Below are 14,931 nucleotides of genomic sequence, written 5' to 3' on the forward strand. Positions count from 1 at the left end.
CCAATGTTGAGATTGAGGTTAACTGATTGAAGAACGCGTGGATAAATTTGTAATAAAAAAGTATATTGAAAAAATTAAAGGTATAAGTACAAGTATAATTTATAATTTATAAGTTTATGCTGATTGACATCCTTACTCTCTTAGTGTTACTAGACAATGGAATAATAGGGAGCACGTTTGTATATTTATAGGAAAAGGATATTACCAAGAAAGTTAACCTTATAGCCTTGGCTAGAGACTACAGGGAACATAACTAGAAACCTGTTTATTAGTTCCTTTGTTCCTAGACCTTGCAACCCAAAACATAATGCATACTCAAGGGTACAATAATATGCACCGCTCCTTATTTAGAATATTTCTGCGTAATAGCTGTCCTCAGGTCACGAATATACATAAATAAAGAATGTAGAGTTTTTCTTGAAGTAGTTACTTCAACACCCAATAGCTTTACTATTCTGTTTGTAATAAACCGTGCTAGCCGTCTGCACGCCAAATATTTCTTTCGTTCAAGGAATCGACCGGCTATAAATTCGAAAGGAGTTGCTCAAAATTTGAATTTTCTCGCTTAGCAGGAACGTCCGTCGTCAGTTTCCATACAGCGATTCCTCTTAATGCCGCATGCGTGCACGCGAAATAATTCCCATCAGCTGTTCCCATCGCCGTTTTGCAACTAATACGTTTCGTCGTTTTTAATCCACGTAATGGCATTAAGGGATAAACGAAGGATGACCAGTGGGGGAGACTGTGTGGGTAGTATTAAGCGTAACGCGATTTAGGGAAGGGAGCAATACCGAATAACCTGTTGAGAAAATTATTGTAGCGTAACACAAGATTCGAAGGCTAGCGAGATTCGCTGTATGCGCGTGCTGTCCAACGAACGCGTTCCATTATTGTATAAAGCTGTGCTGTGTGTGTGTGCGTATATATCTATACACGCAACCAATATCCTTTTACAGTAACAGGAAACTAGATTTGCCTCGCTGGATTCCACTGTTGCAAAAGAGCCAGTTCGTGGTGTTATCGTTTGTGTTAGGGTCCTCCTCTTCAACGGGAACAACTTGTTACTGTTTGTAATAAGCATATGGTTTCATAGGGAATTGCTTCATTGCGTTTGTTACGTGGCTTTCTTGCGTACAGTGTCACTCGTGTTTTGCTTTCAGCACGTTCATTTTCCAATTGCTCTGTTTTTGCTGTTACGCAGAACTGCGAGAAGAAAAGGGTAGGAGAAAGGAAGGGGGAAAAAATGACAGCGAGGAAATGAGGCAGAAGATAGAATAGAGTAAGAATTATAGAGTCAGAAAATAAGAAAAGGGAAGGGGAGGAAGATACAGAATCTTTCCTTCGGGTATTTGTAGCGTAGATTGATTTTATTACAATTTCTTTCAAATTTTTTACCATACGTTACCCAGTATATCGCCTATACATAATTCAATTTTTAGCGTTATTGGCGCGAATGGAATGGAAAATATCTATCTTCAAGGTTGAAAGTATAAGTAATCCCTATAGCAAGCAGCTGCAAAAATGGCTTTCCAATTTGTTACAGAAGAACCGTCCTTACAAAGTTGTGAAAAAGTTAATTTGTCATGTAAAACGGTTGGAAGAGTATCTTTTTAAAGAAAAACTTAGGCCTCGCGTCAATGAAAGTATGTAACGCTCGCAATTTGCACGTCCAAAATGTCGTATATCGTATATAGGTAGCATAATGTGAAACTGCCATTATGTCCATTTCTAAATTGTTCGTTAGCGCGTAAGAAGCACAGACAACGAAGGAACTTTCTTCTAAAAACAGAATCTTGTCGTGTTTTAACGTTATACCTTAAATACATTAAAATGACAATGACTCGGAGAGACAGTGCCATAGAGAATCGGAAATGTATCATATAACTTACGAAAGAGTGAGAATCTGGTCGATGTCGACCATATTCCTATGTCATCAAATTCGATGCGCATTTGTCGAGTGCGTCCATGGCCGGTGGATGCACTCGATGCCCCCTGTTTGATTGACAAACGATGTTCGATTTAGAATTTTGGTTCGTTTATTTTCTCATCAATTCCAGGCAATTTGCATATAGAAATTTCCAATACACAAGGTGTCACGAAATATGTGAGGGATATTTGTAGACTTTATAGGGTGTATTTTTAGCGCAAAATGAAATTGCTTCTAATATGAAAATAAGCCTCGAACAAATTCTATACAAATCTTTCTATACAAATTTTTTCGTCGTTTTCATATCACCAATAGGCCATATAAAAATCCCGAAATATTTTCTCAGGGTCTGTATATTTAATGATACATACATACATACATTTACCTAACATGATATGTAACCCTAATCCATTATGTAGGTATTTGGTTTCCTTTGGAAGCCCGAGAAGCAACAGAGAATTTTTTAGTTCGTTGTATCACAAATCCTACTGTCTTTTATGAAATGTCCAATTTCGTCGAACACGGTAACTGATTTTCCATTGAAAGTCCATCTTTTACTGTAGAAAGACAATGAATCGTTTATTGATGAGATAAAAAAAAAATAAACATGACATCGTCTACGTGGCTTGCCGATTTTCTCCGCTAATTGAAATATCGCATCAACTTTGGCATATTTCCGATATTAAAACAGGTTTTTTTTTTCGATAATAGGAAAACCACATTACAAATGCTCTTCTCTTTACTTGTATACGTAAAACAATTTTCGTTTAAAATTCTTCATTCGCAAATTCTGTTTTCTGCCGATAATAATTAAACACCGTAGGAAAGAAACGACCATGAGCACAAAATATAAAATTTGTAGTATTCGAAAAACGAATTTTGTGAACTTGTTTCCCCCTATGCAATATTCCAATGTTCATTTTTTGTAATTGATTGCTGTTTAAATGCGAGTCCATAAATTCGTTCATTAATACAGTTTCAAACGGTTTCAAGCAATTACCCAATTGTAAAAACATATTTCTGCTAATACTTTCACTGTACAGTACAAAGTAGTTTTTAATATTGTTAATAATTGTTAATAATATTGTTTCTAATCCTCGAATTGTATTTGCAGTGATATTGAGTGTAGTGCGTTAAACAATCACTCGGTGTTTAGGTCAAAAATATGTTTATTAACAAGCGTCTTCTTTTGATCGCGTCGCGTATCGCTCTCGGTTTCGCTAGTCAATCTCACTGCCCGGTTACGACTCGACCTTATCGCTTCCTAGTTCGAACCTAACTGTCGATCGGATTCGATTCTTTTCTTTTCGTCGCCCCTCAATATCCCCACTATCCACCCGTTTGTTTGGCGTCCGCGAACGTTGCCACGCACGCCTTTTTTCTCGAACGGAAGGACCGTTGGGATATTGATGGCTCATTAGGCACTTCGCTTCGGCGATATACATTGTTGCCAAATGCCGTCACATATTCTTGACTGTTCTTTCATTAAATACATGGATCGCTTTTTCCTAAATTCTCTGCTTCTTAATTTTCTTGAAATATGTCTGTTACTCTCTTCATATGTTTCCCTAAACTATATCGTATCGTACTCCATAAACTATATTAACTAGAATTTCAATTTCGATTTGGAGTGGCATACAATCGCAAGCAATTCTGTTTCTCAACTTTCGTTGACTTCACTGACACGAACATGCTACTTTATTTAACAGTGCTTCTTTCAAAAGAGCAAACGAAGATGGAAAGATAACGTTGCATGAAAAAATAATAAGGAAGACATGCGAAAATTGTTGCAACGCTGGCTGCCAGAAACCGCTATCAAAATTTTTCGATCAAGAAACCACGGCTGTTCCGCGATTTAATGTTCCATGAAGCGCTGGTTGCAGGATTGAAAGAGGACCACGTCGATTTTTACGTGACACCGAGTTATGCGCCGGTATTTTGACGTGGAAGCTTCGTTATTTCTTCGCGATGTCGAGCAATAAAAACGCGCTTTTTCGCTATCTGCTGGAAAAACCGGCCTTTTTGCCGACCTCGCCCAGTGATTTATGATTCTTGCGCGGATTCCAGCAGCCAGCCATGGTGACACGTTCAAGTGATATGATATCGCGCTGCAATTTGTTGTATTTTTAGTTGCGAGTTCATATGGCGTGGGTTAACTGGTTGCAATTTCGAGAAAAGATTTTCAGTTTCATTTGTTAAGCGCATGTTCGTAACTTCAATTTCCTCAAGTACTTTCCGTTATCTAGTTACGATACATGTTCTTTTAGCGAAAATTAATTAACCTGTTAACTGCGGAGTTTAATTTCAAAAGTTCCATACGGGATGCGCAGGTAAAATCAAACAATGACGAATATACACGTCAACCGCACTGAAATGAAGTTTTAGATTGACGTGTATACATGTCGAACGCAGTTAACTGGTCATGTTGTAACAGTTAATATCTATAACAATACATACAGAGTTAATCTAGTTTAACACTTTACCGACCGCTAGCAGTTCAACAGCATACGCACGTCCGACCGGCAGTTCAGGCGCAGATTCTCCCTGGCGCCGGTTCTGTTTCGGTTTAGACTCTCCAATATCATTCTTTTCGTACATCGCGAACGGTAAGTTTTTCAAATTGGTATAAAACTGTGGGAGCTTACAAAGCAACGCAACTAAGCAAGGTACCTTAGTACTCAATAATAAATTACTGCTCAAATAATGAGAAAGATTGTCGGTAATAAAATCGGTCGGTAAGCGTCGGCGACAAAAAACCGATTAATCGGTTAATCGGTCGGTAAAGTGTTAAAATATAGAGTTATCTTTGGTTAAAAATGTCGTTTACGAGTAACCATTATAAATGATAAATATTTTTTTGTTTATCGGTAATCATTGTCAGTGACAGAAATTCTGTTTGGGTTACATATAATCATCATCGAAAAATTGTTTCTGATTATTTTCAGTTATTCTCAATCTTCAACTGTTAACCATTTTTTCTGCTTAATAAGATATATACCTGACTTAAAATTAGTTTTTTTCATGTTATCAATGAATACTAAACCATAATGTTAACAATTGACAACAGTCAAATGTGGCCAGAAAAAAGATTTTGTTACCCATATTGGTTAGCGGAAACCAAAAAAATTTTTCGTTATCGATAATGGTTATCGGTAACGAAAATAAAACTCTGGCCAACGATAATGGTCCCTGGTAACGAAAAAAATTCCGATCATTTGTTTTAGTTACTGGCAATGTGAATGAAATTTCCGTCATCGATAATGGTGACTGGTAGTGCAAAAAATGTTAATCATTCGTAATGGCTATTCCTAATAGGAACAATTAAAAATTAATATTTCTTAATAGTTTTACTTTTTGAGAAATTTCTTACAGTTTTATTCATGACTGACTTTCATTGAAATAAAAATTAATTTTTATTCAATGACGTCTTTCCAAAAAATATTAGAAATAACTGTTACTTTGGATCTTTGAATTCTTTCAAACGACTGCTTCCAAAATTCATTGCAGTAAGATTCCTGAACAAGGATCACCAAACGTAGAATTTAGGAAAGAAAATGTATTTTATTTACATAAAGAAACAAAATAATTATATATAATATTAAGTTCTTAACAGAATCTGGTTCTACGTTTCAGTCGAATATTTTTCTTGTATATTGCAAAAGTTCAGGTAGTTTGCAGAAAAATCAATAGGGTAGAAAAATTACACGTTATCCTAACATCTAAGATCATGAATCTTGTATCTTCAGAATCTCAGTCGTAAGAGTGAAGACCTATGGGCTTTGATACTGACAGTTCCAGTTGTGTCAGATATAACAGCCAGTCCCGAGGGAAGTTGCATCCATAAACTTAAATCCGTGTTATCTGGTTCAGGAAATTCTGTGCCTTTCGAAAATCAATCCTAATGTTACAGAATCCGACAGATTTAGATCCTCTAGCTGGATTCAAGAATCTGCTACCAGTGCCAATAACGATATTTACAGCACTTCCACTATCTCACAAGTCTGCGATACTGTTTGCACTAGCCGCCATAAACTATACAAACCTGCATTATCTACCTACGCGTTTACTTACTTCAATGTTTGACTGTTAACTTGAACAGTGAAGTTCGCTCGTAAAACTAAAGTTGAGACCGCCACAGTCGATATTCGAATTTATTACTCTTCCACCGGTTCATGGCGGCATAAAAGAAAAATGCTGGCTAATTTTAAAAGATACACTCTCTATAATTTAACGTATAATTCTAAATATCCTGCAGAGATCAGAAAAATAATTACACAGTATTTACAGCTAAGCAATTGCGTTACAAAGTATTTATAATTATCCATTATATTAATTGCAATAAATAAGACGGGATCATCTTTAACGCTTATTGTATGTGTAAGATAACATGTAAGATATACTAACTGTTGAAAATTGTGGATCCTTGAAGCCGAAATAATGTTATAGGAACACTAAATTTATACTGAGGATTAATATTAAAATAATGATATATTTATTTCATGGACGATTCCTTATATATTCATCGATACACACTTGCACGCGTCTCAGCACTTTCTTCCATACCCGACTGTTAACCGACTGAACAGTTTACATTTCTTTGTTTTCGAGACGCTGCGCACACACATACCTCCACACACTGATATTCACATACAAGTATCTCTACTACGCATTTAACCCAGTCCAGCCCAGAAAATTATACATATCTCAACACTACCTTTTTGCCCGATGTACGCATGTTTGTAGTAAATACTTCGCAATTTCTATATTCCTTCGTATATTCACATTTGTATTGTTCATTTGTATTCGTAACAATGTATAACGTATCTCATTACAGAGCTACCGAAGTTTCAAAATGTTTTATATAGCACACACAATATGGGCATAGTAGCATTCTACGGTAAGAGTTCAGATACATTCGCGAGTCAGTGTATACATTTTCTTGGGTATCGTTCGCATATCCAATTTCGTTGTAACGGTGACAAAACAGACTATCGCGTCGTTCTTAAACCGATCCGTTAGTCAACGAAGAAAGCTGGATTCTCTTCTTTCATTCTGCACGCTTTATACGACGCACGATACCAGAAAGCTGGTTTCTCATTGATTAATGACAAGCGAGACGTTTTCTCGGTGAATAACAGAGAAGATTGGAACGCGTGTACAGAGTTGTAAGCAAATAGAGGGAAGAGAAGAAACGCAACGAGGTCAAAGGATTCGACTCCCTTGGCATCTCTCTCGCTCTTTCGCCAACTCGGCGAGAATGGCGAATGCAGGAGGAGATGGTAAAGGGGGAAAAAGATAGCGAACGGAGGAAAGCACTTAGAAAGGACGAGGGGAATTAATAGAGAAAGCGTGAAATGAAAGAGTGGAGAAGTTGGACGAGAAGTTGTGCGATTTCATCGCTCGTAGCGGAAAGAAATTCGAATCGGGAACCAAGTAAAAGATAAGACAGTCTTGATAACCAGACTGAAGGAACCTCGAACTAGGAAACGCGATTGCGCCTTTCGTTTCTTCACAACTAATTTCGAAATTCGCAATTCCCTTTTGAATCCCGTTTCTCGATAGATTCAAGATACACAGCTCTTTCAAACAAACGTGCCTGCTAAAATAACTTCTTAAATATTTGTCATTTACACACGTTGACTCATTGTGAGCTTCTTTATACAATTATCGTTCAAACTATTTGTCGTGTAACTGATTTTTTGGATAGAAGTTACTTTGTTTCAAGGAAGATGGCCCAACTAGGTGCAAGTTTCTGTTGAGAAATGTTAAGTTGGTATGATCGCTGCTTACTACAAGCTAAGTTGGTACGACTTCTAACGACGCTCTTTTGTCTTAGAAGTCGACCACGTTGTTCTATTGACTTGGAGATTCCTGTGTGGTAAGACGTGTTATAAGACTGAAATATATTGGAGAAAACGAATCTAAGTGAATCGTTATTTTATAAACCCAAAACCTTATTAAATAACAGTTTCTTGACATTTCAAGCTGATTTTCATTGTGTTAAATAGAACAGTATTTTTGTGATAGTTGGCCGCGTAATATACTTCGAGACAAGTTCATTGGCCTATGATATGGTTGGTTATTTGAAGTTTTCTTTGAATAGAAAAAGTGTTCTTTATTTTATTGTTTCTCTTCCTACATGAAAACTGCAACGAGAAATCTATCCAACATTACTTCGATACTATTGTAGGGGCACTCGACAGCAAATTACGACCGGACGACGATAGGGCAGTGGTTAACGCCGTTGGTTACGAACGTTTCTGTACCAGGTTCAAATCCCGGCACTTGTAGGTCCCATTTTTTCTCCACGATTTTTTCTCCACGATTTCTAAATGAGAAGAAGCACTATCATTACGTACAGTAACTCACAAAAGTATTCGAACACTTACATATGCAAACTTGAATGGGCGAAATAATGTACGTTAGAGTAATTTGGTTAGGCAAGCAGATGTCAATAGGAAGATGGAAATTTTGAGGTTATGTCAGTAAAATTTGAAAAGGATTCAACGACGTAGGTTAGGAATTTGATACATTTATTAGAAACAGGCATTGTAAGTGACTGACAAAAGTATTTGAGCGCTACATATGTTATTAAATTATTTAATATTAATATTTTGTTGGACCACCTTTAGCAGCGATAGTGTGTCTCAATCGACGTTCCATACTGTAAACCAATGATTTTGTAAAACTACACTCAACGGAGTTCCATATTTCTATAATTTTATCTTTCAATACTTGCTTCGAGGTTATCTGAAATTTATTTCATCTTTTCCCGATTTCAGCCCATAAATTTTCAATCGGATTTATGTCTGGACTTTGCGGTGGAGTAATTAGCATGCGTGGTGTGTTATATACGATTCATTCTTTCGCAATTCTAGCAGTATGCTTAGGATCATTATCTTGTTGGAAGTGGAAATCCAATAATCCTAATCTACAGGCACTTTCTTTAAGGTTATTTTTTAAAATATTTAAAAATATTTAAGAGTTAATCTTTTTTTATGATTTACCGCATTAATGTATGGCTTGTTTCGCAGTACTCTGCCTTGGAAATCATTGTTTCGTCAGATTCGTCGACATAATTCCGGGTGAACTTCTTCATGAAACATATCAGCTACCATACTTGCGAGTCGAGGAGCGGATGCAGTAGGATTTTTTTTAATTCGCGAACGATAACTTTCTCCTCTCTTCCAGTCAATTTCTTTGGTCGACCTGATCGAGCTTTGTTTGCAAGTGTTTCCTCATTCTCTCACTTGTTTATGATATAATGTATCGTGGACTTACTTCTGTTCACAATTCCGGCAATCTCGTTATATGATCTGCCGTCCTCGTGTAATCGGATATTATTTCACCTTCACACTTTTTACTTTCACACTTTTTGGTATTCATTTTAAATACTGTTATGCACACTTTTACGTTACTGTTACCGAAACGATATCCTAACATCAAGTGAACGTACCGATATTTTCATCTAGCAATGATGTTTGCATTCGCTGCAAAGGAAAATAGAAAATTATCAACAGTGCTACAGCGTTCGAATACTTTTGTGAGACACTTATCATGAATGTTTCTAATAAATGTAACATAACCCCTGTCTATATTATTGACTCGTTTTCAAATTTTACTGATATAATTGTTGAGATACGTATAATTTTCTGTGCTGGACTGGGTTAAATGCGTAGTAGAGATACTTGTATGTGAATATCAGTGTGTGGAAGTATGTGTGTGCGCAGCATCTCGTAAACTGTTCAGTCGGTCAACAGTCGGATATAGAAGAAAGTGCTGAGACGCCTGCAAGATTGTATCGATGAATATATAAGGAATCGTCCATGGAATAAATATATTACTATTTTAATATTAATCCTCAGTATAAATTTAGTGTTCCTATAACATTATTTCGGCTTCAAAGATCCACAATTTTCAACAATAATCTTGACACTTTTTCGTCACTGTGGATACCAAATTGATTTACAAATTAGTTTAGTACACCTCATGTTATTACTTGAAATTTGTAAGTATAAGCATTCGAATACTTTCGTCAGCCATTGTATATTTATACAGAAAACATTGTTGCATCTAACTTTCAGGATATTTTACATCGAATAAAATCTACTCTTAATTTACCCAGACCATGAAATCCGTTCTAACCGTTGTAAAATGTGTTCTTGCTATCTCTGGCGATTTAGCATTCTGGAAATGGTCGAAATTGGCATGGAAGATGGTATCATCGGGGCAACCGAAAGTCCAAACGATTTGGACGGTCTATTTCGATATTCCTTTCGAATACCGTTTCAAATGTCGATCCATGAACACACGTGTACCATAGGGAAATCGGATTCGCTGCTCGCTGGCAATCTAACAGTTAAAACGTGTATGCAGCAAAGCTTTAGCCGAAATATTAGTGGAAACGGTATTGCCTGGTCCCTAAGTAGCATTTATATTCTCGTTATCCAAATAGCGATGTTTTCGACGTTTCGGCAGATAGGATGCCCGTGTAATCAAGATTCTCTGTCCCGATAAACGTGGACAGTACGCGGATAGCTGTCGGTCTTCGTTTCTGTACGCGTTTCGTTCATACGAAACGTGAGAAAAAAAAAAAAAAAAAAAAAAAAAAAAAGGACAAAAAGGGAAAAAAGGAAGAAATGGATTGACATTGTCAATCAAACGATTCGCGACGCTCGGCTTGCAATGGAAACCGACTGCTGCGCTTGAATAAAAACGTAAATATGCCCCAGAGTGTTGGTTGAGATAGTATTGCTAGAGATACGATTGATGGACATTGATATGGATGGCATTTGATGATTTTATGAGTAATCGCGAGAAAACTACCTTCTGTGCTGTTAAAATAAATTTTCAAATCTGTTGTCCGAGCATTTGATCCTGTAATCAGAGAGATGAATGGCCTGTGACGTTGATTTGATGCAGTTAAAAAGTAGCGTTAATACACACAGCCCTGCTTAATCTTTAGTAAATGAAACATTTATTAATCAATTTATCAATTTGCAATGTGATTCTTTGCAAGAATCTAATTATAATAATTTCGTATCAGGGAAAAGGAAATGGAAAACAGAAATTTTTGTAAAGTGTCAGTTGCCATATCAACCCTTTGCACTGCGAATTTTATTTCAATTTCGTTAGCAGCAGCTGCCAACGCTTTTAAGTGTTTTATTTGAAATTTATTTTAACTAAAAAAAATAAGACAATTGAAATAAATAAAGGAAGAAAGAAATTCACTTATCAGGCATGTAAGCATGAAACCGGAATTTGCTTATAGATGGACCTAGCTGATAATGTAGTTATCACTAAACTGCGTCATTGATGCCAAAAGTCCTCGTTGACGTCTCACAAACATTTTCGACTCGGAACAATACAACTTTCATACAACAGCATAGTTTGTAATGCCAGGTCTATAAGTATGAAACCGGAATTGGCTTATAGATGGACCTAGCTGATAATGTAGTTATCACTAAACTGCGTCATTGATGCCAATAGTCCTTGTTGACGTCTCACAAACATTTTCGACTCGGAACAATACAACTTTCATACAACAGCGTAGTTTGTAATAGCGTTGAACATGTCAAATTTTGTGCCTGGAAACCACGATTTGCGGACAGCATTGACTTTCTGTTACCATTTGAAGAAAACTGCTGCAGAATCGCATCGAATGCTTGTCGAAGCTTACGGCGAGCATGCTCGTGGTAAATCACAGTGCTTTGAGTGGTTCAAAAAATTCAGAAGTGGCAATTTTGCCGCGAGGAACGAAGAACGTGGAAGACCACCGAAAAAGTTTCGAGACAGCGAATTGCAAGCATCGTTGGACGAGGATGACGCTCAAACGCAACAACAACTCGCTGATCGATTAAACGTGACACGAGAAGCCGTCTCCATACGTTTGAAAGTCACAGGAAAGATCCAGAAGTTGGGAAAACGGGTTCCACACGAACCGAATGAAAGACAGCAGGAAAACCGAAGAACCACTTGCGAAATGCTGCTCGCCAGATACAAAAGAAAGTCGTTTCTCCACCGAATTGTGACTGGCGATGAAAAGTGGAAATATTTTGAGAATCCTAAGCGTAAAAGATCATGGGTAGCTCCAGGCGAACCACCGACATCGACTACAACACCAAATCGCTATGGACGGAAGACGATGCTCGGTGTTTGGTGGGATCAGAAGTGTGTGATCTATTATGAGCTGTTAAAACCTGGCGAAACCGTTAATACTGAGCGCTACCGACAACAAACGATCGATTTGAATCAAACTTCGCGCGAAAAACGACCAGGATATCAAAAAAGGCAACACAAAGTAATTTTGCTTCGTGACAATGCACCATCGGCATACAGCAAAACCGGTCAAGGAAAACGATCGAAGCGTTCAGTTGGGAAATACTTTCGCACGCGGCTTACTCACTATACTTGGCTCCGTCCGATTAGTATTTATTTGCATCGATGGGACACGCACTTTCTGACCAGCACTTCTTACCAAAATGGCTCGATGACTGGTTTGCCTCAAAAGAGCGACAGTTTTTTTGGCGTGGCATCCACCAATTGCCAGACAGCCGGGAAAAATGTATAGCTAGCGACGGGCAATACTTCGAACAAAATATTTTTAATCATTTTCATACGATGAACGTGCATTTTCTATTAAAAATTCCGGTTTCATACTTACATATCTGGTATTCACGCTATTGTTGTATTTTCGAATTTTTAAGTGTGTGACATATCTTGAAACAGTTTCCAGCGTGCAATTCTGCTTTTCTTTCGCGCGTTTCACAAAAAAAGGTGGGGCTCGACGAAGGAGCTGCTGAGATAAAAACTGACGTCGAGTCACATTCGACATAGCAGTGGTCCTCAACATTGTTTATCGTGTCTGATTTAAGAAAAATTGATATAGCTCTAAGGAAAATGTTAGAAAATAGAGAAAAAGAATGGAAATCGAAGTTTTAATATCTGTCTGACAAATATGTGCATAGAACTTGATCCGAGTATACGTATACTTAGAACCAGAGATTTCGATCTTTAAAAGCCATCTCCTTCATTAATGTTCGTATTATAATAATCTTTGATTCAGTGTGTCAATTCATTTGGTAGAACAAACTGGAGGAAAACAGGCTATCGATGTCGAATTCGATAGGACCTAGTCGACCTCAATCGTAATTTACTTAGAACTTGAGGGTAGAAGAGGGAGTTAATCCATGCGAGACTTCTTCTGTCACATCGCAACCACAACTGCGACAAGTTACAAATCCGAACGTTGCCTAAACTACTTCAAGTTGGTAATCGAAACGTTCTCTAAACCGAAACCATTGAACAAACTAAAGAGATTACGGTAAAATAAATTCTCTGAAAATCCTCAAATAGGTACAATCTTTCATTCTAGTCATAATTCTACTCAAATAAGAAACAATAAAAAAAAAAAAAAAAAAAAAGGAAAAAATAGTCTTAACTATGTCTCGCAACTCCAAAGAGAAATTTCAACTTGATATAAAACGCGATACAAAAAGCAAAAGTTAAGAAGAAAGTGGCGCGCACAGGAAAAAAAAGAAAAGTGTCTAAAAATTCTCAGAAAGTTAGTCTTTCACTCGCATTATAACCACGTCCGAATAAAAAATGCAGCACCATAAAACACGTCCATTCTAACTAAACTCCTTAACTTCAAATCTCAGCGTGAAACAGAACACGATAGAAAAATAAAAAGTTCAAGACAAAGTCTAGCGCATAGAAAAAAGAGAGTACAGCGAAACAAGTATCTCAAAATCTTCAAAAAAGTTACGGTCTCTGCCACTCGAGTTATAATCCTGTTCGAATAAAAATAATAAAAAAAATACACCTGTTACGACCGTTCGCGAATAGACGCGTCAGCGAGAGGCGTAAATTCTCGTTACGATTCTGATGGTCGACGTCGCGAACCAGTCCCCCAGTTCCCCTGTTTCGATTAGGATAACAGAGGTAGTTCAAATGATTGTAACACTGAATTAACAGGGTTAATATAAGCTTCTATTTTTAACAATATTTAAAATGATAACTAACACGTTACAAATGATTTAACGATGATACAACTAGTTTATTATTATAATTCGACTCGACTTTATAATATTTCTCCACGTATTCGTTTGACTAAGCGACTTTGATTTTATTTCTCTGGACCTCTCGATGCATTCGGTTTGAATTCTCGTATAATACTGACTGCCCTTCGATTGTTTCCTTCGTCTCCTCTTGGAGACGACCCCCACCACGCTCGGGTCTCGCAACCGTTCGCGCCTATGATCACGTACGCCACCTTTTTTTGCGGAGGTAAAATAACAGACCGAAGGCGAATCGATGTTTTTTAGAACTCGCTGCTTGACGACAACTAAGCGCTTATCGCTATATTGTGTATATCTCGCCGGTCATGTAAGACGATCTGTCTGCGACACTGTAGTACCAAGGGAGACGGTTAGGAACACGGCCTATAGTAAACCTCGGGGCGTAACAACACCAACCCCGTAAAACACGTCCATCGCAACTACTCGTCGTAACTCCGAACATAAACGTGAACGTGATACAAAAATGCAAAGTTCCTTAGGGACAAAGTGCCGCGCAGATAGACAGAGTGAAAAAGAAAAAGGAAAAGGTAAACGTTTGCAGAGGAAAAGGAAGAGGGTTGTTCGCGTGTTTCCTGCCGTGGGCCACGTCTCTCATATCTTTCTTCTTTTTTTCCTTCTCGAAACGATAACGAGACAACTACAGAGTTGTTCTCTGTCCGTAGCGGCGCAAGGAGCGAGGTAGAATCGCGGTCGAGAGCGTCCACGTGGTTGAAACGGCCAGCCTCGGGAGCAACGCCGGCGGCGTCGGCGGTGTCGGCAGCGACGTGGCAGGCAGCGAGGCAGGAACAGGCGGCGGCGGGGGTGGAATACCACCTGGGCTACCCTTCCAGGTGGGCTATCGGGAAGCCGGCCAAGAGTACACGCTGTACCTTCTCGCAGCCCGCGAGCAGGACCGCGCCGAGTGGATCCGTGCCATCCGTGCTG

The 14,931-nt window shown here is 38.0% G+C and overlaps 2 protein-coding genes across 6 annotated transcripts in view; both read left to right on the forward strand.

Annotated features, from left to right (window-relative positions):
- The window catches only part of LOC126875441 (uncharacterized), a 299,435-nt gene that overhangs the window by 263,554 nt on the left and 20,950 nt on the right, over positions 1-14,931 (forward strand). The gene's annotated exons all lie outside the window — the stretch shown is intronic.
- The window catches only part of LOC126875450 (tyrosine-protein kinase Btk29A-like), a 216,335-nt gene that overhangs the window by 16,740 nt on the left and 184,664 nt on the right, over positions 1-14,931 (forward strand). For all 5 annotated transcript variants that reach the window (XM_050638371.1, XM_050638374.1, XM_050638372.1 and 2 more), the window contains exon 3: positions 14,670-14,931. In XM_050638371.1, the coding sequence (XP_050494328.1) occupies positions 14,670-14,931 (262 nt within the window). The remainder of the gene's footprint in view (positions 1-14,669) is intronic.

This window comes from Bombus huntii, chromosome 18 (genome assembly GCF_024542735.1).
Source record: "Bombus huntii isolate Logan2020A chromosome 18, iyBomHunt1.1, whole genome shotgun sequence".
NCBI lineage: Eukaryota > Metazoa > Arthropoda > Insecta > Hymenoptera > Apidae > Bombus > Bombus huntii.